Source organism: Antennarius striatus, chromosome 18, assembly GCF_040054535.1.
Source record: "Antennarius striatus isolate MH-2024 chromosome 18, ASM4005453v1, whole genome shotgun sequence".
Lineage (NCBI taxonomy): Eukaryota > Metazoa > Chordata > Actinopteri > Lophiiformes > Antennariidae > Antennarius > Antennarius striatus.
In genome coordinates this window covers 8,729,150-8,751,684 of record NC_090793.1, presented here as the reverse complement: position 1 = coordinate 8,751,684, position 22,535 = coordinate 8,729,150, and the positions used below count along the sequence as shown (strand labels likewise).

At 42.3% G+C, this 22,535-nt stretch overlaps 1 protein-coding gene across 1 annotated transcript; it reads left to right on the top strand.

Moving 5' to 3' along the window:
* The first annotated feature begins 11,158 nt into the window (after window positions 1-11,158).
* On the top strand, window positions 11,159-21,081 carry onecut3b (one cut homeobox 3b). Its single transcript, XM_068341288.1, has 2 exons — window positions 11,159-12,239; window positions 20,711-21,081. Exons 1-2 carry the CDS (start codon window positions 11,159-11,161, stop codon window positions 21,079-21,081), a joined length of 1,452 nt encoding a protein of 483 aa, XP_068197389.1.
* The last annotated feature ends 1,454 nt before the right edge of the window (window positions 21,082-22,535 follow it).

Here is a 22,535-nt window from a genome sequence, read left to right as displayed (position 1 = left end):
AAGTCATACCCAATCCATGGTACAAGTGTTACGACATCCAATATGGTATACGACCCATAATATTTTTGACACCTTTCAGAAACGTAGGGCAAAGAAACATGCACTGAACTAAATATACAATATTCTGAATGCATCTGTCAATTCAAGTCTGTTCATGTCTGTATGTGTTGCCATGTGGTAACACAACCTGATGTTCTCAAAAGACATACTGCACCCACGTCTCAATCAAAGCCACTCCCAAAGACTTCTCATAGATGGGTGTCAATCATCATAGATAGATACCTGAACTATCAAGGATAAGTTCAGACTAAATGAAAACTTCCTTATGTCTGAGGCTACAGTGTTCAGTCTACAAAAACCAAACGAGACTGGTTCAAGCCAGCTTCAACCATACAGGGTGTTGACAGATAGGAAGGTGTATAACAGGTTACTTGTAAGTATGTAGATACACAGTAGTAATGATGGATGGATGGAGATAGATAGATAGATAGATAGATAGATAGATAGATAGATAGATAGATAGATAGATAGATAGATAGATAGATAGATAGATAGATAGATAGATAGATAGATAGATAGATAGATAGATAGATAGATAGATAGATAGATAGATAGATAGATAGATACCTGTATGCCTGGTTCATAGGCCACAACAAATAAGGGAGATGTGGACAGGCCTCACCTGGTATATAAGACCCAAGATGGCCGTCGTTCATGGACAGCAGGGCAGCAGACAGCGGATCCCCGTCTTCTCCAGTTTCCAACCAGCCACATGGTATTTTGTACGAACTGCTTAATTTTGTTTGAGAAGTATAGGGTTTGACTGCCGATTTATTTTGTAACACTTTTCTCCTGTTTAATTTAGTTAGGAAGGGTATATCCTGTCATTTGTTTTTCTGTTAGGTTAACTATTATTATTTTGCAGATAGGATCATTTGGTTATTTTGGCCTTAGTCCAACCTGAAGCGAGCTTGACATACAGTATTATTTGATATATACTTTGCTATTGTAAATAAAAACCTGATTTTTGTTATATATTTCAACTAATCGTCTGTGGGGAAGATGGGGCCTGTTCATGTTATGGCTCAGGCCCTCTTAGACTGGGCGTAACATGAATTCGAAAGTGTTATTTCGGTGCCGACCTCCCGAGTACAGTATTTACCAAAATCGGAAGTCATCGCTGACGTCAATCCCCGTTTTAAACCTTTTGTGACTCGGGGGTTTGTTTCGTTAACTGGGAAAGAAGCTGATAACGCGCAGGTGACTATTCTGCGGGACACTGTCTCGTTTCATTCACTCATGCTGGCTGACGTACTGCCACTCTCAGATGAAACTTCGTGTTTTTTCCGATTTGTTGGTGTGGGGAATTAAAATGAGCGAGCTTAACGCACCATTCCACATGATCCATTTGCATTCACCGGTCGTGTCGGGACGCGTAAAAGTTGCCGTGGTCCCACGTCCACCGATAAGTGGCGTTTCGTTCATTTGGGGCAACGATCTGGCCGGAGGAAATGTGTTTCCTCTGCCCGAGGATGTTGCTAATCTCTCTTCACTGTTGCCTTGGTTCTGTCCCTTCTGAGGTGTCTGTGCCAAATGTGTTTTCTGTGTGCGCCATTACGCGCGCACAGGCTCGTAAACTGGGTGAAGCTATGGATTTAGTAGAGTCGTTAATGGCTACATTAGATGAGGGTGATTCATCCTCTTTGGCGACCCCCACCACTGAGAGTCAAAATTTGGTCAGGCGTGTTAATCAGTCTGATCACTCTTGATCATCAACACTTTCTTTTCCAACAAAAAAATCTTCCTGAGGGAGTTGATCTCCAACGCCTCTGATGATTTGGACAAAATCCGTTATGAAAGCTCAATGAAACCTCAGCTCTACCCAGCCTAAGTCACGCAAACAACCCAACCAAAAAACACAGGAAAACATGTGGGACAATTAATTACTGAAGACATGAAACAGACGCAAGCGCAAAGAAATTGAGAGATGCATATAAAATCACCACAAGATGGCGCAACACGGCTGTTACGGAATCAGCGCTGTTACCCAGGACGTGTCCGCCATGAAATGACGCTTCATTTTGTGTTATTAAAGAGGAGTATAGAATATAATTTATTATTATTTAATATTTACTATTTTAATCATATGAATTTCTACAACTGAAATATTTTCTTTTTATTTAGTTCTTACAGCATCCCTACTTTTTTGGAAATGGTGCTGGAAATATACGTCAGTTCAGTACATGTAAATTTAACTTACATTCAATCAAAAGAGTCAAAAGGTGACTTTCAAAAAGATCATTTTCAAAAGTCATTTTCAAAAGTCAGCTTGATTTGCTAAACAGTTTGAGAAAATAACTGACTTGCATTATTTTTGAGTAAAATCATGTAGACGTGACTCCAGAATCTGGTTGCAGGTGCAACACCCTCACATGTTCATGGGCTTCTTCTGAAAGCAGCTACACAAGTCGAGTAAGATCGCGTAACTGCTTGGCATATCCACAGTGATACGTGTCTTCCTGAACGCCACACTTCCTTTCTCTTTGGTCAGTGCTGTTACCACAGCAACGCCTCTCCGACCAGCGGAACACCAGTGCCCTGTGACCCCAGGAGAGGTGGCCTTTGGCCTGAGGGTCACCAAGTGAGGCCAAAGGGTCAGCTCTTGCTGGAAGACAGTAAAAGCACTTCACTGATTGGCTATCATTTGCCCTTACCGTACCCTCATCTATGTAATTGGTGTATTGACCAACTGGCCTTCTGTACATTGTTAGCAGCGTCTTCTGCAGTTTACACAGAATGAAGCAGGACAGAGTTTTGTTTTGCAGGCTGGTAAAGGACATTAAATTTCAAGAGCATACATATTTTTTTGAAGTTATGTGTTTGTGAAGTTTCAAGGTGAAAATATCCGCAATTGTCCGCATCCTGTGTCGTGGAGAAAGTGATTAAAATGATGGAGATATTTTGAGATACAAATTTGGTAGGTATTTGCTGGGCAGGAACAGATTAGTAGCTCAGTAAGCTGCTGGAGGATAGATGATACGGAGACCCTTCATCCGTTTTCTCCTCTCCCCCTCGTGATCTATGCCTCCCAGGCCCATCACTTGTCAATATCTCTACATTCATTTGAGAGACTGCATGGCAGTGGGGACACTGGGGGATGGGCTCTCTGAGCAGGTAGAGGGGAGGCATGGGTGGGGGAGTAGTGGCACACTCCGGAGACAAGGACATAAGAAGGAGAGAGCCATGTTGGTGGAGGAGGAGAAAGCAGAGGACATTGGAAGCAGAATGAGGGATGGCACAACCAAGCATGGGTGTGAAAGAGAGGACTGAACAGAGAGGTTTGTGTTTTAACCGCTCACCACTTTTATACATAGGCCTTCACTGTGAGTCAGAAGCATTCTCCATTTGTTTGAATGAGTCCTGAAGCCAGGAGGATCTGTACTGATGACACTCCGTGAAAAGTAAGAATTCATCACTCACCTCTAAACCTCCCCAGCCTCTGTAAAGACAGCACAGGGGCTATTCATAGTAGGAAACGCGTCAAATTATGTCAAAACTGATAGTAAAAATGATAACCTGTTCAATAACGATCCTCTCCTCCATTATATGATATCCGTCCTTTGGGCTCTGTGGTGTGTTAAAGCACCACGTGACCCTTCACCCCTCAATTCTGACCCTGAAATCTCCAGATTATACACCTGGGAGTAACAAACCTTGTAACACTGACCCCCTTGACTGGTGACACACAAGAAAACGGAGAAGAAGAAGTAGAAAGAAATTGTTATCAATTCAAATAAAAATGAAAGGCATCCATCAGGAATAAGTAACTACATTGCCACTAATTGCACAGTAACTAAGATTTTATATATATATAGTAACTAAGATTTTATATATATATATATATACACACACATACATACACACACACACACACACACACACACACACACACACACACACACACACACACACACACACACACACACACACAGGAAACGTTTTTTCAATCTTTTGCAGTTTGAACGAATTAGTCAGCAAAACAGGTGTGAAGAAGCTCGTAGCATATTGAGAGGAGCATCTCTACGAGGTATTTCTTTTTTGTGACAATGCTTGTATTCAAGAGTGGCTGAGATTAACTCCTGACGAGTCTTTTGGTTCCGACTGCTGGACTTGGATCGGATGCAATAACCTTCTCTCTTTCTCTCGCTCTATCTCTACTTCTCTACACATTAATGTCTCATTAATTCGGTTACTAAATAGACTTCTTCTTCCTCATGTCAAATGTTACCCTGAATCTACTGCTGTGGTCCCGTTGGTGATGATGTTGATGGTATAATGATGATGATGGTGATGATGTTGATGGTAGTTATTAGCAATGCTTTTCGCAATATTTTTATGATGAAAACGTATTAATTGTTATTACTTTACATGTCCACGTCTCTCTTCCTGACTCTCATTTTTTTCTATTCATCACCCAGGTAGGTCAAATCTGATGATTTTCAACGTAGAGTCGTAGTCTACTCCGAACATTTTTTCTCGCTCCAGGACATTATTTTTCCATAGGGGTATTTTTGGATCTAGACCTGCTTGATCGGACTTGAATCAAATGCTTACATACTATAAAGTGACAAATATCCTTACGATAAAAATTAAATCAACAAATCCATTCTGGAAAGAAATCAAAAACTAAATAAATGCAAAGATTTTCTAACTCAGAACTGAGCAACCATATAAACAGCCAGGTTCATTTTTCTTTGCTAAATGATTTTACTGGCTCAGTGTGGTCCTTGTTTCTTTTAAGCGTTTTCTCCCAGAGTTAATTTTTCAGTCTCTAATAACCACCGTTGTCTGTGAAGAAGCCGTGGGGACCGGATGTTTAATGGTCATGTTTGTCATCATCTCATTATCTCCAAGATCTTACATCATTTTACTGATAATATATAAGCTATGATACACTGATACTTAATATTCCAAACACACAATATTGGATGTTGGGTGCAACTCGTTTGTCTTTTTTGGAGAACCCCCCCCAAAAAATCACAAAAAACATAGTGCGTTTGGTTTTTTCTCATTTTTCTTTGCTTTCAAACGCGTCACCTGCTTCTAATACGTATTGCTGAACATTTTAAAATACTTCAGGGTGAGTAGCTATTGAGTTAGACTTGCTTCAATGAATATTTCGGCCTAGAGGAATTCTTTTGAGGTAATGGTCTGCTAAGCAACTTCACTGCATTGAGCTCGATAGTTCCTCCACACTACTTACAGAAATGATTTTTCTTTTCCATGCAGCACTGGTTGAAAAATCGCCTTTACCACACTTATTTGAAAGTGAAAAATATTTACAAGATTCAGAAATTGCACAAGTATGCTTGTAGAGGTGTGTGTGTGTGTGTGTGTGTGTGTGTGTGTGTGTGTGTGTGTGTGTGTGTGTGTGTGTGTGTGTGTGTGTGTGTGTGTGTGTGTGTGTGTGTGTGTGTGTGTGTGATTCCAGACTTTCCAGCTCTCCTGCAATCTAATGGGTTATTTGTCATCTGCAGAGTAAAGGATTTTTAAAAGTCAAGCCAGGACCGACTCCCTCCCTATCCTTTCTCTCACCCTCCTTCTCTTTCCCACTACCCCCCTGACACTCGCAATGGGAGATCGATGGGTTATCGATCAACTCTCTCTATCGCCAACCCACCAGACTAATCACCTTAACACCAGCCCAACTCTTTCTCTCTCATTCCTCCTCTCTCCTCTTCTTCTGTCCTGTTGCTCTGTTTTCACCTCTGGTCACATTTGTTCGCAGAGCAAACAGCATCTATTTGAAGCTTGAATAACTTGATCAGTGTTTTCCCTTCTGAAGTAAACACACACAGACAACCTTCAATTGAACCCAACATTCGTTTCTAACGTTTGTATCTCCCTCCCAGTGGCCTATGATCACCGAACAGAATCTATACAGCATCTGTGCATCAGATAAAGCAAGAAATTTAGCGCTTTGGCCAACGTACTTCATCTGTCTATCATCCCTCACGCTTCATCTTTTCCCAACCCCCTGCCTCTGCCCCCCCCCCCCCCCCTCTCTCTCTCTCTCTCTCTCTCTCTCTCTCTCTCTCTCTCTCTCTCTCTCTCTCTCTCTCTCTCTCTCTCTCTCTCTCTCTCTCTCTCTCTCTCTCTCTCTCTCTCTCACTCTCTCACTCTCTCTCTCTCTTTGTCCGAGGGCAAAATCAATGTCCTGTATGAAACCTGCATATTTCCCTGCCTCCTGGAGACCTGGGGGAAAGACAGAGAGGAGGGTTTAAAGTACATTTCTATTTGTGTCTTGAACACCTTTTTGCTGAGGTACATTTTTGAGCTGAGAGCTTTCAGAACAATCAAATATTCCAGGTGGAAAAAAGAGATGCCATGATCTTTCATCTGGCCTTCCCACTATGATTACAGACAGCTTTTTCTTTTTAAGTCAAGTTAATCTAAATTTCCAAACATTCCTTATTTTTCTCAGGGGTTATTTCCTTCTGTGCATCACAGTGCATTTTTGATCCTTTGACCCCTGATTTGGATGAGAAAAAACATGGCATAGATGTTTTTAAAAAAAGATCTGATTTTTAAAAAAAAATATATTTTCAAATCAACTTTTGAAGTACTTAACATTTCAACAACAAGTTTGCACTCTAATGAGGGAGCAACTCTGCTCAACAACAGATCAACAACATCCAGGTCGCGAGCAAACGATGTCCAATGTTGTCCCTTTTGGTTACGCAGAACACAAAGTCTCAAGCTGCTCTACATGACTATAATCTGTTGCTTTTGCTTCTGTCTGGTGAAGATAAGACTTCCTCCGATGCGCCTCAAACTGGAATTGAGTGACGGGTTGCAAGATGCTGCCTGAAGGAAAGCGATTCATGACCTGGATGTACAACAGTTTAACATAATGTTGTTCTCAATGTTAAAAGTTGAATTTAAAAAAAAAAATTAAAAACATGCATTTTGTGATCCACAACTCATGCTTAACTTTCCGAGAAGATGTTGCTTAAGAAAAAACACGAGTTTTTAAATTGTCAAATTATCTAACTTCCTTTGAAAACAGCATCTTTCAGACTTTGTTTAGACTCAGCTACAGAAACAATATGGCTGTGCAATACAGACAAACACACACTCACACACACACACACACACACACACACACCTCACAGGAGAATTGATTGACTATTCCGTCTCAATACATCTCTCCTTCTGTTTCTTAGCAACCGGTGCCTGTGCGAAGAGAGATGCTGGAGAAGTTGGACTCCTGTACATTTTCAGTTGATAAAGCGCCGTGATAAATGTCACTGTTATTATGTGTTGAAATGACACAGACACATATGAGGCAGCATCTCTGTAAGGTTCTTGATGCTACCTTTGTATAAACTGCACAGGTTTGTTACTGACCAGTTGTAGGTGAGCCATGATCAATGAGAATATCTTTGTTGGTACAGTATTTCAGTATTGTGGCAGTGCAGCAAGTAAATTAAAATGTTAAAATATTAATATTTTTGAACCACATCTTAACAGTTAGAGATAGTCAAAGCTGAAAAAACATATAAAAATCTTTATTATTAATCGATGTGCTATGAGCATTTTTATTATTATTTTATAATTACCGAAACTGTCAGAATTACAGATATTTGTATGGTCTTTTATAGTCACAAAATCTTAATGAGGGTTATTTCATTTCTTGAACAAAGCTAAGATTTTGCAGACGCACACTCCAGCTCCACCCAGAAATAACTCAATAAAACTATGACCGCAACAGAAGCGATGTGGTGAAAATTCAGACAAAAGAAATGTAAAGGCTCAACACTAGACGCTGCTTTCAAATTCTGTAGTAACTTACATAACATACACAAATAAATGAAGATTGCTTAGATTTTTCTTTAACTCTTTTTCATTTGTTTCATGCCTTTAATTTGCATTTAAATTTATATTATATATTGTATTTCTTCCCATATTCCCATAACATAATCTCACATGTTTGAAAATACTGTATTTATAAAAGATGTGAGACAAAATGACATAATATAAAATGAATACGACTCTAAATGTACTATAAATAAAAAACAAAACATAAAACACCTGATCGTGAAAAATGTTTCACTGAAAATGACAATTTTGAAATATATCATCCCTTTGATATCATCTTATTAGTCACATAAAATGTTGATGTAAAGAATAATGCATATTATTTTTCCAGTGTTCCTGACAGAATATGACTTTTTTTAAAAACACGGAAAAAAAACTGGGTCATCTCACACACACAAAAAATCAGCATTTTTGTCTTTTTTAAACATGTATTCCGATCCACCTGTTAGATAAAAGTCACAAAACCACTAAAATCTGTGACAAAAAAAGAAAACAAACATCATAAATGTTTAACAAACGGATTTCCATATATATGTATTTTAATTGTTTTATTTTTTATGTATCATTTTATTGTAATTCTCTTCTTCTTTTCCTTTCTGCAACAGCTCGGTCTTTTTCCCTGGAAGCATCATAGATTAACACCGTATGTAAAAAAAAAAGAAAATAGAAAGAAAGAAAGAAACACTGAACAAACCCCCCTAAAAACATTTGAGAGATATAAGGAAGATGTACAGTGATTATTTTTCAGGGGATATAAGCATGCAAATAAATAAATCAAGGATTAAGTAGGACATGTACACACATGTCCTACTACATTTCAAGGTTTACACTTGTGCGTGTCAAGACAAACTTGATACAGAGAGATTATAGAATAAAAGTTAATAACATTGAGTTTCAACTGTGGAAAAAAAGTCTTCGAAATATAAAGTATTTTATCTATTTGGCATAAAAGTATTAATTGATAAGTTATTTTATATTAATCGAAATTTCGTGAACGTGAACAAAAGCTATGGTAGTTATTAATTTATTATCTGCGCTCTCTAGATAATAAAACAATATAGCTGACATTTCATTTTTCAACACATTCTTGGTCTCCGTCATTCACGGACTTCAGGTCAAATAGCCGCTGAAATGATCCCATACAAATGCATCTGTGTTTAGCAAACAGCGGCCGAGTGAGCATGAAGTGATCGATGATCAATATATCGAATGTGGCGATCAATTTCTGAAAACAGTTAAACCACCGGGTTTATGACACTATACGGAAATAACACTAAGCAGGGAGCGGGTTATGAACCGATGTGATGTTCTCTGTTATTGCTGACAGAGGAAACACCAAAATAATAATTTGGATAGCCATGACCTGGATAACTGAGAGCCTACACTGGAATCATTCACAATTCACGGGGCCTCGGTGTTAAACAGTAATTACTCAATAAAAAAGCTGATTCCGAACGAGCTTCCTCTCAGTTGTGTGAATTCCTAAAAACTGAGAAGCCTATAATATTAAAATATAATTTAAACTACCCGGGGAAAATCAGGCCCGTATACAATAAATTCAGAATTATTAATAGGTAATAAATAGTTTTTGTTTAAACCCTGGTGAGTTTCCTTTATTCACTCTGATCACGTTCACGTTGAATTCATGTTAAGATCTTCTTCCGTTAGAGTTTAATAGAGTTTTAAACACATTCAGCTGTTTTATTCTGTATATCGTATATGAAATTATTTCTATTGCTCGGTTCTTATTTTCTGCCTTTCATTACTGGATTAATTCAGTCACAATAACATTAAAAAAAACAGATTATAACAACACGACAAATTATCAATCCATATTTTAAAACTTCTAAAGTTTCTGCTGATCGCGCGCTCACACACACACACACACACACACACACACACACACACACACACACACACACACACACACACACACACACACACAAAAGAGGGCATCTGCATATCAGTCGCTGTTGAAAAAGCAGATGAAACGCGCATCAATCTCCGGCACCGAGCCCGATCCATCCTTCCGCTGACCAGCCGTTCAGATATTTCAGAGAGTTTCTGATCATGGCGATCAGACGCTTGACTGTCTGCCAAATAAATACAAAATTACTTTAACATAAATAAAATATATCATTAAACCTATATCATTAAACAAAAGTGAATATAATGTTGATTAAATATTTGAAATATTTTACGCTGGTCTCCTTCAGTGACCCCCAAAGTAGAAGGGAAATTAATTAAAATTTTTTTTATTTTTTTTTAAATTTCACACCCGGCCCCCATTGGTGTAACATGCATTGTTCCGTTCGGTCTCGAATCTCCTCTGGACAACTAAGTGCGCCAGGGAAAAAATTTGTTGGTCTGTAAACAACAGAATCGTGTTGAACTTCCCTTCCAGACTTGACGAACTTCACAAAAAACAACCCAGGGGGGGGGGGGCTGCTCTGCTCTGAAAAGGGATCCTAACTTACATGGTGACCTCCGTCACCCACTCCCCAACCCCACTTAAGCGGTGCCCGCGCAACGTCATTAATCTCTGTCAGTCAATACTTCGATCAGGTTTATCACTAAGCGCATAAATGCAAAACCATACAGTCCGTGGGAAAGCAAACTTTATTTGTAAGCAACTCCAGTTTTCAGAAAATTCTATTTTATTTTAGATACCACCTATCAGACCATCACTTGTCATCTTGCCACGCGTGGACGGGTGCACCTCGACTCCAGGCGCGTACATCCCCACATAAAAGACACCATGCAACGTTTTAACATCACCTGAAATGATATACGGGATTCTATAAAAGCTCGCAATAACCGCTGTGATGCATTGTGGTTTCATCACCACAGCAGTGAGGTAGACTATTATGAAAACTGCTCGTACCCCCCGCCCCACATTTTAAATCCACGGAGGCGCGCTCCCTGCGCTCTGACACGTGGCTCAGGCTCCTCTTAGTGGAAGCGCTGCTGGACCAGAGATGAGATTTAACCCTGGAGAGCTCCCGTCCACATCAATGCTGAAAGCGCCACGACGCCGCGGAGACGCTCGGTTCCGTTGCCTCCTCCAGAACATCAGAACCGATCTGTACCGCAACTGGATAGATCGCGGGATTGGAATCCATGGATTGGTTTTCAAACGGTTGCTCATTTTATTGCTCCAGGAGGGATCGGGGGTAAGAGAGAGCGCGCTTCCCTGAGTGTGAGTGAGAGACCGGAGCGACAAGGCAGGGGGAGCGGGTGGGGAGGGTGGGACAGAGGAACGTATATCCGTCCAGCTATGGAGCTCACCATGGAGAACCTTCACAGCGTGTCTTCGCACTCCCAGGCGGGGGACCTGATGAGCTCACCGCACGCTCGACCATCACCGTCCCCCACCTCTACTCCCCGGAATGTGGTCTCACATGGTCCAGGCTCGCGATCGGCCATGGTTTCCGGTATGGCCTCGCTTCTGGAGGGCCCTGGCGGGGATTATCGGGCAGATCCGTCTGCGCTCTCCGGACACCTACATCAGTCTATAAGCATGTGCGAGACCGGGATGAGTCTTAGCAACAGTTACACCACCCTGACTCCTCTGCAGCATCTACCTCCGATATCCAACGTCTCGGAAAAGTTTCACCATCCGCACTCACACCATCATCCTGGCGCGCACCAGCGACTCTCTGCCGGGAACGTCAGCGGCAGCTTCACGCTGATGCGAGACGACCACCGCGGGCTCGCCTCCATGGGTAACCTGTACAGTCACTATCCCAAAGAAATGTCGGTGTCCGGTATGGGTCACGGCTCGCTCTCCCCGTTATCCAGCGGACTGGGCTCTTTGCACAACTCACAGCAGCCACTTTCAGCCTACGGTCCGAGCGCGCACCTCTCCACCGACGCGAAGATGCTCTCTCCGGTGTCAGGCTTTGAGTCCCACGCGTCCATGCTGTCCCGAAGCGACCAGGAACACCTGGCCAGAAGTTTAGGCAGCCACAGCCACGGTATGATCTCCAACCTTAACGGCATGCACCACCACCCACACAGTCACCTCCACCCCCAAGCGAACGGAGCGGTAATGTTGGGGGATCGGGAAAGACACGGCCATGGAGCGGGCCAGGGAGTAACGGGGTCGGGCATCCAGGCGGAGGAAATCAACACCAAGGAGGTGGCTCAGCGGATAACGGCCGAGCTGAAGCGGTACTCCATCCCACAGGCCATATTCGCCCAGAGGATCTTGAGTCGGTCGCAGGGAACCCTCTCTGATCTGCTACGGAACCCGAAACCCTGGAGTAAGCTCAAGTCAGGCCGGGAGACCTTCAGGAGGATGTGGAAGTGGCTGCAGGAGCCTGAGTTTCAACGGATGTCCGCGCTCCGACTGGCCGGTAAGATTCTGTCCCCTAAGTCTTATTTCACACTCAGACTAATCAATGTGAAGTAGCGGCTCGGCCACATTCCACCATTACTTTCTCTGTTTTTACCAACAACACTGAGCGTGTATAGGCCTGACCGATTCAGCACCAAGGGCAGTTCCATTGGTCAAACCCGACGCGGCGGCTTCGACGCGTCATGTATTATTTCCTAAACCCTGAGTTAATTTATTTTATTCAAAACTTCCAGTAGTGACTTTAGAAGTGTTAATGAGTGCTTTGAACGTGTAATCAGGCTTATATAGACTAAATTCATAGTCTATATTTTTATGGACAAGCAGCAAATAGCTATTGATTCAAGATAAACTTTGAAAAAAAAAACCCCTTCTTGCCCTTTTCTCTGTGCCAGCTGCACACACACACACACACACACACACACACACACACACACACACACACACACACACACACACACACACACACACACACACACACACACACACACACACACACACACACACACACACACACACACACACACAAACACACACACACACACACACACACACACACACACACACACACACGCATCGCTGCTGGTGGGGATACTCTGGGCCAACTTGTGCGAGAGAAGCGGGGTGACCCCAGACTGCCTGATCAATACACCAGTTCCCACTCTCCCTTTTAAATGTGGCACACGGATCAATACTCGTATCGGAGGTGAAAGGCGCAATAACCACACAGTCTTTCCAGCTTTGCATTTAACACTCTGTACCAAAAGCCCTAAATTTAGATCATAGGCTGGCTGGATCGCTGCTGTGATGCAGGAAAGACGAAAAAATGTGACTTTCATCATGACGCAAAAACCGCCAAACACTCACTGACTTTACCTTCGGACCTGTGACACACATTACATTCACTAACCCAGGACATAATTCAATATATAATCACAAGGCTAAAAATATTTAAAGGAATGAATACTACTACTGAAAATCTACTATCTCACACTGTAAGATTCAATTCAACACAACTTTAAACTGAATCAACCTTTTTGAATAAAAATTGATCGACACATGATCATCAAGAACCAGGATACAAAGAAAGTAAATTAAATACGACACAGTCCTCAGAGAGCACAAACTAGTTCCTCCATCATGTCTCATCAGCTTCAGCGACGATCCCAGAGTTTGACCCTCATAATAAAACTCCTATAGGTTTGAAATCCTGCCCCTAGAATTTAGAATCATATTATTGTCTTTATGAATTTCGTAGCAGTTCTAGAATTAATTGTTTCACTCGTGGTAGCTGTTTTCAAGACCAAAATCTGAAACGTGGCTGATCCAAGTTCAGTCTATATTGTTATTAGTTATCAGTCCAGAATATTACATGGATCCACATCAGACTGTAGGTGTGTTACATTTCATGAGGATGTTGTTTGGTCAAGCATTAGACATTATCCAGGTGGTCAGGAACACCGATCCATCACTGAAAAAGTATCCTGAAAAATAATCTGGATCACAATGATGTTTGATTGGTCCTGTTTACAGACAAACAAACAAATACAAATAAACAATGTCTTTTTGAGTCAGAAAAGCACATGAGATGGATGGATGGATGGATAGATAGATATATAGATAGATAGATAGATAGATAGATAGATAGATAGATAGATAGATAGATAGATAGATAGATAGATAGATAGATAGATAGATAGATAGATAGATAGATAGATAGATAGATAGATAGATAGATAGATAGATAGATAGATAGATGAGGATTAGTAGCTGAGACTGTGAGTGTCATTAATAGTGTAGCTCTGTCCTTTCAGTGTTTGCCTGGCTTTGCACATTGGAGATCAATAAGGCTGTTTCCCCTACCCAACCCCCTTCTCTCCCACTCCCTGGAGCTCTCCCTCTCTATTTCTCTCCCTTTCTCCCTCTCTGAAGCATAATATCACTGATCTTTTACTGGTTAACCTGGCAACAGGCAGGCAGGTTGTTTGGCTCCAGGAAGTTGGTGCCAAGGAACAAAACAAACTAAAAAAATGGCCCCTGACTGACCGCAGGGCGAGGACAGGATGAACGTGAGCTGCTTCATGAGGCCATTCCTCGCCCTCTCTGCTCTCTTAATTCCAATCATAACTTGACCGGGCCATGAAAGATTAATCTCAGTTTTCGGTTCATCATCAAAGGAGCCAAATGAACCAGACTTATGTCTATAAAGTCAGTTGGTTGGGCTTTAAAGGAAAGCAGAAACTGTTAGCAGAAATGGAGGTGGAGTAGCTCGGGGGATGCCATTGATTGAGTGAGGGTGGGCAGGTTTGGGCTTTGTGTGAACAGGCAGATAGAGACAGGGTAGTGAAAGGATCAATACCCACCTTAATAATTGATAAGTATAAGGGAGATGGAGGGGAGGAAAGAAGGCTGGAGAGTGGAGGTGTTTGTGTCTGTAACAGCATCTTTTTGGTAAGCAAAGTCAAATCTGTGGTTAACAGTTGAGGACCACACACTCCTCTTATGGTCTTTATGCCAGAGGGTGTGTTCGTGGTTTTTAAGAAACGCTGTTTACACTCCCAGACATCCTGTGAAATATCAACAGCACAAATCTGACACTGACAAGGATCCACGAGCTGAAAACTCCGATCAGATAAGACTCAGAAGGCTGGGAGAGAAGCCTCGGCTGTGCTGCCGCTGCACGCTGATGAAACCAGAGCCTGCCAGCATCTTCCTGTAGACAAAGAGCATCAGGGCATGCATCTGCCTATCGAGACGTAGTAATGAGCGCTTTCTGCCCCTGTCAGCGAATCCTCGAAGCAATCCAAGGTTGTGATGTCATTTGATTTTAAAGGTTGAGATGCTTTATGGGGTTTGTAATTTGCCTTTATGGAGCAAGCAAGTGTGTGTGTGTGTGTGTGTGTATGCGTGTGTGTGTATGTTTGTTGCATGACTGCGTGTGTTTTCACATGCGTGTATGTGTGTGTGACTGGGTTATAGAGTGTGTCTGCACTATACATTGTTCAGGCTTATCTGACTCACCCTGAATCGGTATTGATTTCCTCTCCTCTGCTCTCTTCGGCTCTCTCACTCCACCCCCCACCCCCCCACCCCCAACCCCACCCCTCACTCCCTGCCTTCCCCTTCCTCTTCTGTTCTCTCTCTTCTGGCCCCGTACCAGCAGCAGCAACGCACATCCTTCGCTTCTCCTCCATTATTTCATTTCTGCTCTCTCTGTGATGTTTTGCACAGCCGTTCCTGGCTCAAAACTGACAAGCATTTTATTAGAAACATTAGAAAAGCAATATTTAAATCACACTTGGAATCATGGTCGTCAAGGTGTCTCAGTCATACCTCATTACTTTAACTTGGCCAAACAAGAAAATTAGATGTTATCCAGGATGTAAAGTAGAGTTCAAAAATAGATTCTAAGAAGAGCATGAGTTAAAATGATATGAATTTAAAAATGTTCAAACAAAGATGTAAACATTAAAATTGTTGTTGAATTGAGCTTCCACATTACTAATATGGAGTTAGGCCTTCATTAGTCCTGCAAAGCTTTAGTGTTTTTCCCCTGTCAGTTTGGAAAAGGCCCCTCTGATGCTGAAGGGTCGCACAGCAGTGTTAAAGCAATAAAATGAGCATATTAAAGTGAAGTTAGGCAGAGTAAAATTGCAACTTTTGAATTTCCCTTTGCTGCCCATAAAAGCAAATTTTCACACTTTAGACTTTTCGTCTTGATACGGTGTGGCTTGCAGTAGAAGCAACGCTACGTCCTAATATTAAGAAAGCTACCTGTCAAGTAAATTCCACCACAGCTGAATCTTCATACCTAAAAAAAATAAAATCAATTTATTCTGTAAAAATGTTCATGTTTTAAGGCGTCACTTAGAATGCAAATCCAATTAAAATAAAACAAAATACTAATCGGGGACTCGAATGAATAATCATTCTTATATCGGCCCATTTATTGTAGATGTTTTATCGCTTAATAATATTTTGGCTCCATAACTTTTCCATTTTGCGTTTCCTCTCAGCTCAATATCCACAGCAGCGAAATCCAGTGTGGATGTAGCTGAGCTGCGTCGTGTTTGGAGTTTTTATGGAGTGTAATTTAGTGAGAGGAAACATTTAAAAGTAGCGCATATACTGTTTATGGACCAGAAGCCAATATCTGATTGGCTGTTAATCTGCCGATCTGCGGTCTCCACAGGACAGGAGTGGATTTACACCGACCAACACCAGAGCTTCCAAATCAAACAATCATCACTACGTTTTTTTTTTGTTTTTTGTTTAGGATGAAGGAACGGTTTTGGTTTCACCGCTTGCTGTGTGTTTGGGGCGGGTGGGGTTTGGTGGTCATTTTACTCCCCAGCAATGAATAGGCCTATATAACATGATCAATACAATCAATAAGCGTACATCTGGGAGGTGTGACAGAGAGTGATTGACGCCAAACTGTTTCTCGCCTGCAGTAGTCCGTCCAGGGCGGGAGAGAGCCCGTCTGACCGGACACAAAGCCCGATCTCATCCGTCCGTCCAGCCGTCGACTAACAGCAGCACGGTGCGGTTAGTTCACCGTCTGCCCCTCATGCCCCATCTGCACCCACACACACACACACACACACACACACACACACACACACACACACACACACACACACACACACACACACACACACACACACACACACACACACACACACACACACACACACACACACACACACACACACACACACACACAAAGAGAAACCAATGCTATAAATAATATTATAAATGAGATAATTATTGTGTTGTTGCCTCTTGAGGATTATAATCATATTACCCGCTGAGAGATGACATTTTAATTGAACTCATCTCTGTTTTATTGAAGTGTGACATCGCTGCCATTTGACATATTTATTATAATTCCTCTTTGCAGATTGAGCATCTCAAAGTTCAGGAATCATCAGACAAAAAAAAAATCCCCTCTGTCTAATTTGCCCTTTAACACGCAGAGCACGTGTTTATTATTCAGTGATTAAGGAGGAAATTTAAAGCCATCCTTCCCTCTGAAATGTGTGTAGCTGCACAGAATGATGTGTTCACCAGTCACGGGTCGATATGTAACTTATAAAAGGGGGAAATGTAAGACTTGCGCACATAAAGTCAGAAATAAAAATGTAAGCACATAAGAGACGCATTTTTAAAATATAAAATCCATCTTTTTAAAAAAAAAGTTTTCGTTTTGCTTCAAATGAAAGAAATTAATTTTTTTCTAATAATAAATACTTTTCCTCCCAAGAAAAGTAATGACCATTCCTATATAACCCTTATAAATACCGATCCAAGTGGTGTCTGTCAGTCGGCTTGGCTTTGAGAGTTCCAGGTTAACAATGCTCTTTAATGTGAGAGACTACAGTCAGCCACCACCCATCTTCATCCATTCTCTTCCTCGTGTATAAGTGCTCAGTTTTATAGACAATCAAAGTGGAGTGAATCAGGAACAGCAGCCACTTAAGTGATAAAAAGCCGAGCTGCTCTTAGCGCAGGCCCGAACAGGAGACTCCACTGAAACGCGCTGCTCATCTATAGGAGAGTTAATCTCTGGATCACAGAGGAGCTGAGATTAAGGAATATACCGGATGCGGCTCTGACTCCTGAACACATAAAGAGGCAACGTGAGCGAGGGCCACTTGAGACCCCTGAGCGTCCCCGCTTGTCTCTTCACAAAAAGCCCATTTGGTAATGAGTCAACTAAATATAGCCTCCAACGGCGTGGTTCTCGTCTTCAGAGAGGCTGCTTTAATGAGCAGCTCCCTCTTTACCTTCCCTGTGGTCCTATTCATTGCTGTGATGGGAGGTGGGTCGTTCAGGAGGGGCTCATTTGAAATGTAGGGCTATCTATTGATTGCTGAAATATGTATTGACCAGGCCTGGTCCTTGTGCTGGCTCTTCGCTCTGCGGGCCCCGGGACTTGCATCAGAGCTGACGGAGGAGAACCGGAGTGGTGTTGGCATTGTAAAATATCTGGTAGCTCCTGTTGTACGAAAAGAGGCATTACATATTAAATTATCACTATATTAGCACTTGCATTCAGTCATTACATTAGGGAGTATTGAGTTTAGTTTGAGACAGCACTTAGAGAGCCGCGAGGAGATTCTGGCATGGCTGGGCCTGAACCAATTGAATAAACGTTCCATGAAATGGTTCTGAAGTGGGGATCAATCAATATGGGGGCTATCAATCTGAGGGCAAATTAAAACAATTGAGAAAAAAAACAACAAGAGGAAAACAGTCCGAGAGGTGGAGGGTGTGTTTGTGCAGGGGGCATTACGCGGAGGAAAAATAACTTGTTTATTAATTATGCTTTGCTTGCAGTAACAAAACATGAACAATGGCGATTGGAACAGGCTCACACACAGGCATGCATACACATGTGCACATTCATATCGATCCCCCCCACCCCCACCCCCCACCCCATTCACAGTCAAATCTGTTTACTGCTGTTGTCTAAACCTGCTGTAAAGTCATCAATCATTTGCATACACCACCTCTACGCATTTCAGCCATTTTTATCCTCCCCTCATTGTCTCCCCCCTCCCACCTTCCTCACCCATATACAGTAAGAGTGTACAAACCCTTCAAGAGTTCCTCTCTTTATTTCCCCGCACGCCAAAAGAACACGTTACGCGCAAATGCAAAAAATATTAAATTATTAGCGACATTAATGGAGACATTCTTCAACCCGGGTGACTGATGCTCTCTCAGTTTCATTGTCTCTGTCCGTCCCCAGATTAACAATTTCTTCCCCAGCTGTCTGTCACAATAACAGGAAAAAAAAAGGCGCGCTCCCGAGCTACACTTTACTCCCCAGCGCGAGCCAGTGCGCACGTAAAAACACACACGAAAGCGCGCGCGCACACACACACACACACACACACACACACACACACACACACACACACCTCGGTCTCGCGAATCGATGGAGATCGATCGGGTGGGGAAGGGAGCCCTGATTACTGGACCACGTGTTCGGGAGAAAACCGCGGAAAATCGATCATTGCAGCTTTTTAGGGCAGCAGAACAGAACAGACTCCCTTCGGCGTCCACAGTGTGAGCCGAGCGCCGGCGGCGCAGCCAGCCACGGCGCGCCGCCTTTTCTGTCCGCGTTTCACGTCCCGCTTCTCCACTTCCACACAGACCCGCAGAGAAGAATTTAGAACCGCAATTCTTTGGAGAGAATACTAATTAGACGGAAATCAAGTCAGTTGATGTCGAATAATAAACTGGTCAAAGTACCCTACTGGTGATTGAGCGTGATTTAGTCCATTTTCCACAAACTGAACAAACTACAGTACTGATGGACCATTTCGGATTGATTTCCTATTTTCCAGGAAGCCTCTGGTCTCACTTCACTTCACTTTGAAAGTTGTGGATATTTGAAACTTTTCTTGAAATGAGGAATCTATCCAACTAAACAATTAACGCTGTTCGGTTGTGTTATTGTTTCACCTCGACTGCAGGGCCCCAAGTCATTTTTAGCAGTCAAGGACGGCTAATTTATACTCGACAGATTATAACTAACATTATTAGTTATATTGATAGTTTACCTGCTTCTCGTATATATAGGCTTGAAATGTGAGAGGGTTCTTGAACACACCAGCAGGATGAGATGTAAAAAGTCCGCCTCTTGCATTTATGATGTCAAATTTCAGTTTCAGATGTCATGAAACTGATGAAATACATGAACAAAAACTCCCCCTATGGTTAAAATCTTTCCAAAGAATTTTAATACAGAAATAAATGAACAAAAACTGTCCGTATGGTTAAAAATTTTCCAAAAAAATTTAGTACATTCTGGAAAATAGCAATTATTTGATATATTCCACATTTTAAAGAACTTGCAAAGGGCAATATAATGATGATTCCACTAAATGCCTGCTAGTATGAATGCATCGGATTACGCGACAATTCTCCTTTTAGAATAGTGCCGTGAACACATAGCCACGGGTAAATTTTAAATTTAAAATAATTTCAAATAATAAAATAATTTAACAAAAACTTCACACCTCGGTGCCAGCCTTCTGCTTTATTTTCTGCTTTGTTATCTCTTAAGTATATACATTACTGCATATTAGTTAAATCTAAAACAGGTCATATTTGTTTATTTCTGCGTGTCACATTCACCTTATATCAATATGTTGTCTCGTGAAAACACACACACACACACACACACACACACACACACACACACACACACACACACACATTCGTGCATGCGCACAAACATATGCATTGCTCTGTTTTATCCATTTATTCTCTGATTTAAATCATTTGTTAATCTTCAGTGTTCATGTCATCATTAAGCACCAACCCTTGCATAATATGTTCAAAATATATATCAATTCATACCAAATTCTTAACTTAAATGAAGAAACCTTGAACGTCTTTTAAACTCATCTCTTGCTTGTGTCCTCTCCATCCTTCGTCCCTTCCTCCTTTCTTCAGCCTGTAAACGTAAGGAGGAGGATCGAGGACGGGAGCGCAACCAGGTGCCCAAGAAGCAACGACTGGTCTTCACTGACCTGCAGCGTCGCACCTTGGTAGCGATCTTCCGAGAGAACCGCCGCCCCTCCAAGGAGATGCAGGTCACCATCTCCCAGCAGCTCGGCCTGGAGCTCTCCACCGTCTCCAACTTCTTCATGAACTCTCGCCGCCGCTGCACGGGTCGCTGGGAAGCAGAGGAGCACAATCACGGCGTGCACGGCCACGGCCACCTGCACACTCCTCACGGAAACAACAACAACAACAACAACAACAACAACGCCTCACCGATCCAAGCCGGTACCTCATCTGCAGCCACTTTCTCCAAGGCCTGACTGTGGCGGGACGGATGTGTTGAACAGACGCACGGAGGGTGGAGGGGGGAGACGTGTATCACCAAAAGCTCTGAATCCTGCAGAGCCAAGGGGGGGCGAATCGCTGTAGATCATTCATCTGATTCATCTGCTCAAATGCTGATGACATGGGCAGATGAATCAGATCTAATCTTATCTTATATTCTGAATGTTACTCCTCGGGGCTGTTGAAATGTGACTCTTTAAACCAAAGATCAAATAGCTTTATGAAACAATTGCCCTCAAACAATCACGCGTTGCGCCACCAACCAAAGACCTATCCACCTGTTTTTCCGTTTTGTTAGGATTTAAACATACCAAAGAATAACTCGTGAGTGGGAAAAACTAGATTTATAATAGGTGGACTTCACAAATTCTCGGACATCAGACAGTTTGTGTATCTGCTGCGCAGCAATCAAAGCCAGTCACTGAAGAAGGTCTGTTTGTGCGTCAAGTGTCTGTGAAAAGCTCTGATCAGGTCCTCTTATCCGCTAACCACCAGCCTCCTCTGTGTCACTCTATGCGTGTGCATGTGCGTGAGGTTGCGCACGCCGTGCGTGCGTGCGTTTCGGGGGCGCGTAATTCCTCTGCAGTGATTCAACCCGGTCCATTTTTGTTTCACAGCGCCACCTGCTGTCCACGTTTCTGCTGCAGCACATAGTAGCCTGAACTGTAAGAGGTATGCTGGGATACAGATGACAGACGTCTGATAAGCAGGTGTGTTGTCCTGCAATCGATTGAACAAGCGGATAAAACGGTCACGTGACTCTTGATACACATTTGAATGTCTGTTTCTTAGGACTCTCATTTGTACGGTGACATGATCGTAGAATGTGTAGCAACTTGAGAGGTTAATTTCAGGTTACAAAAGGAAAAACAATCAAAACAGGGATGACACTCCCCATTAAAAAAAAAAATAAAAATGTTGTGACCCAGTGTAGAGAGTGGGGATCCAGAGGTGGTGGTGGTGGTGAGGTGGGGGGGGGCTGCTCTGTTCTAGTGGCCAAATGTAGAGGTCAAATGTCACAATATATTAGGATCCTGAGTGCCAATGATGTTTACCTCTTTATGATAATCAGAGAACAGGTGCAGTCTGCTCTGTTGCCACACATTCCACTTTGTCTGGCCGGTGTCACCACAACCACCCAGACTGCGAGCACTACGAGGGCACATTGCCTACCCCATACCTCAGAGCAACGGTGACGACATCGTCGGGAAACCAAATGGAAATGACTGTAAATAATCTTTCATTTAATCTCTCTTTCTGTCTGTGTCCCTGTCTTATCTTTTCTCTATTTATCTACTCTCTTGCTACTCCCCCTGCTGTGTCATCCCTTAACCCCCCCCCCCCCTTAACTATTGATGCGGGTAATAATTAGTACCATAGACACATGGTTTCTCTCTTATGACTATTGTGCTATGTTGTGCTGAGACAA

Excerpts from the sequence above, each read along its gene's own strand:
- onecut3b (XM_068341288.1), top strand. The coding sequence starts at position 11,159 with ATGGAGCTCACCATGGAGAACCTTCACAGCGTGTCTTCGCACTCCCAG. Across the intron at positions 12,240-20,710 it reads GTCCGCGCTCCGACTGGCCG|CCTGTAAACGTAAGGAGGAG; the intron begins GTAAGATTCTGT and ends TCCTTTCTTCAG.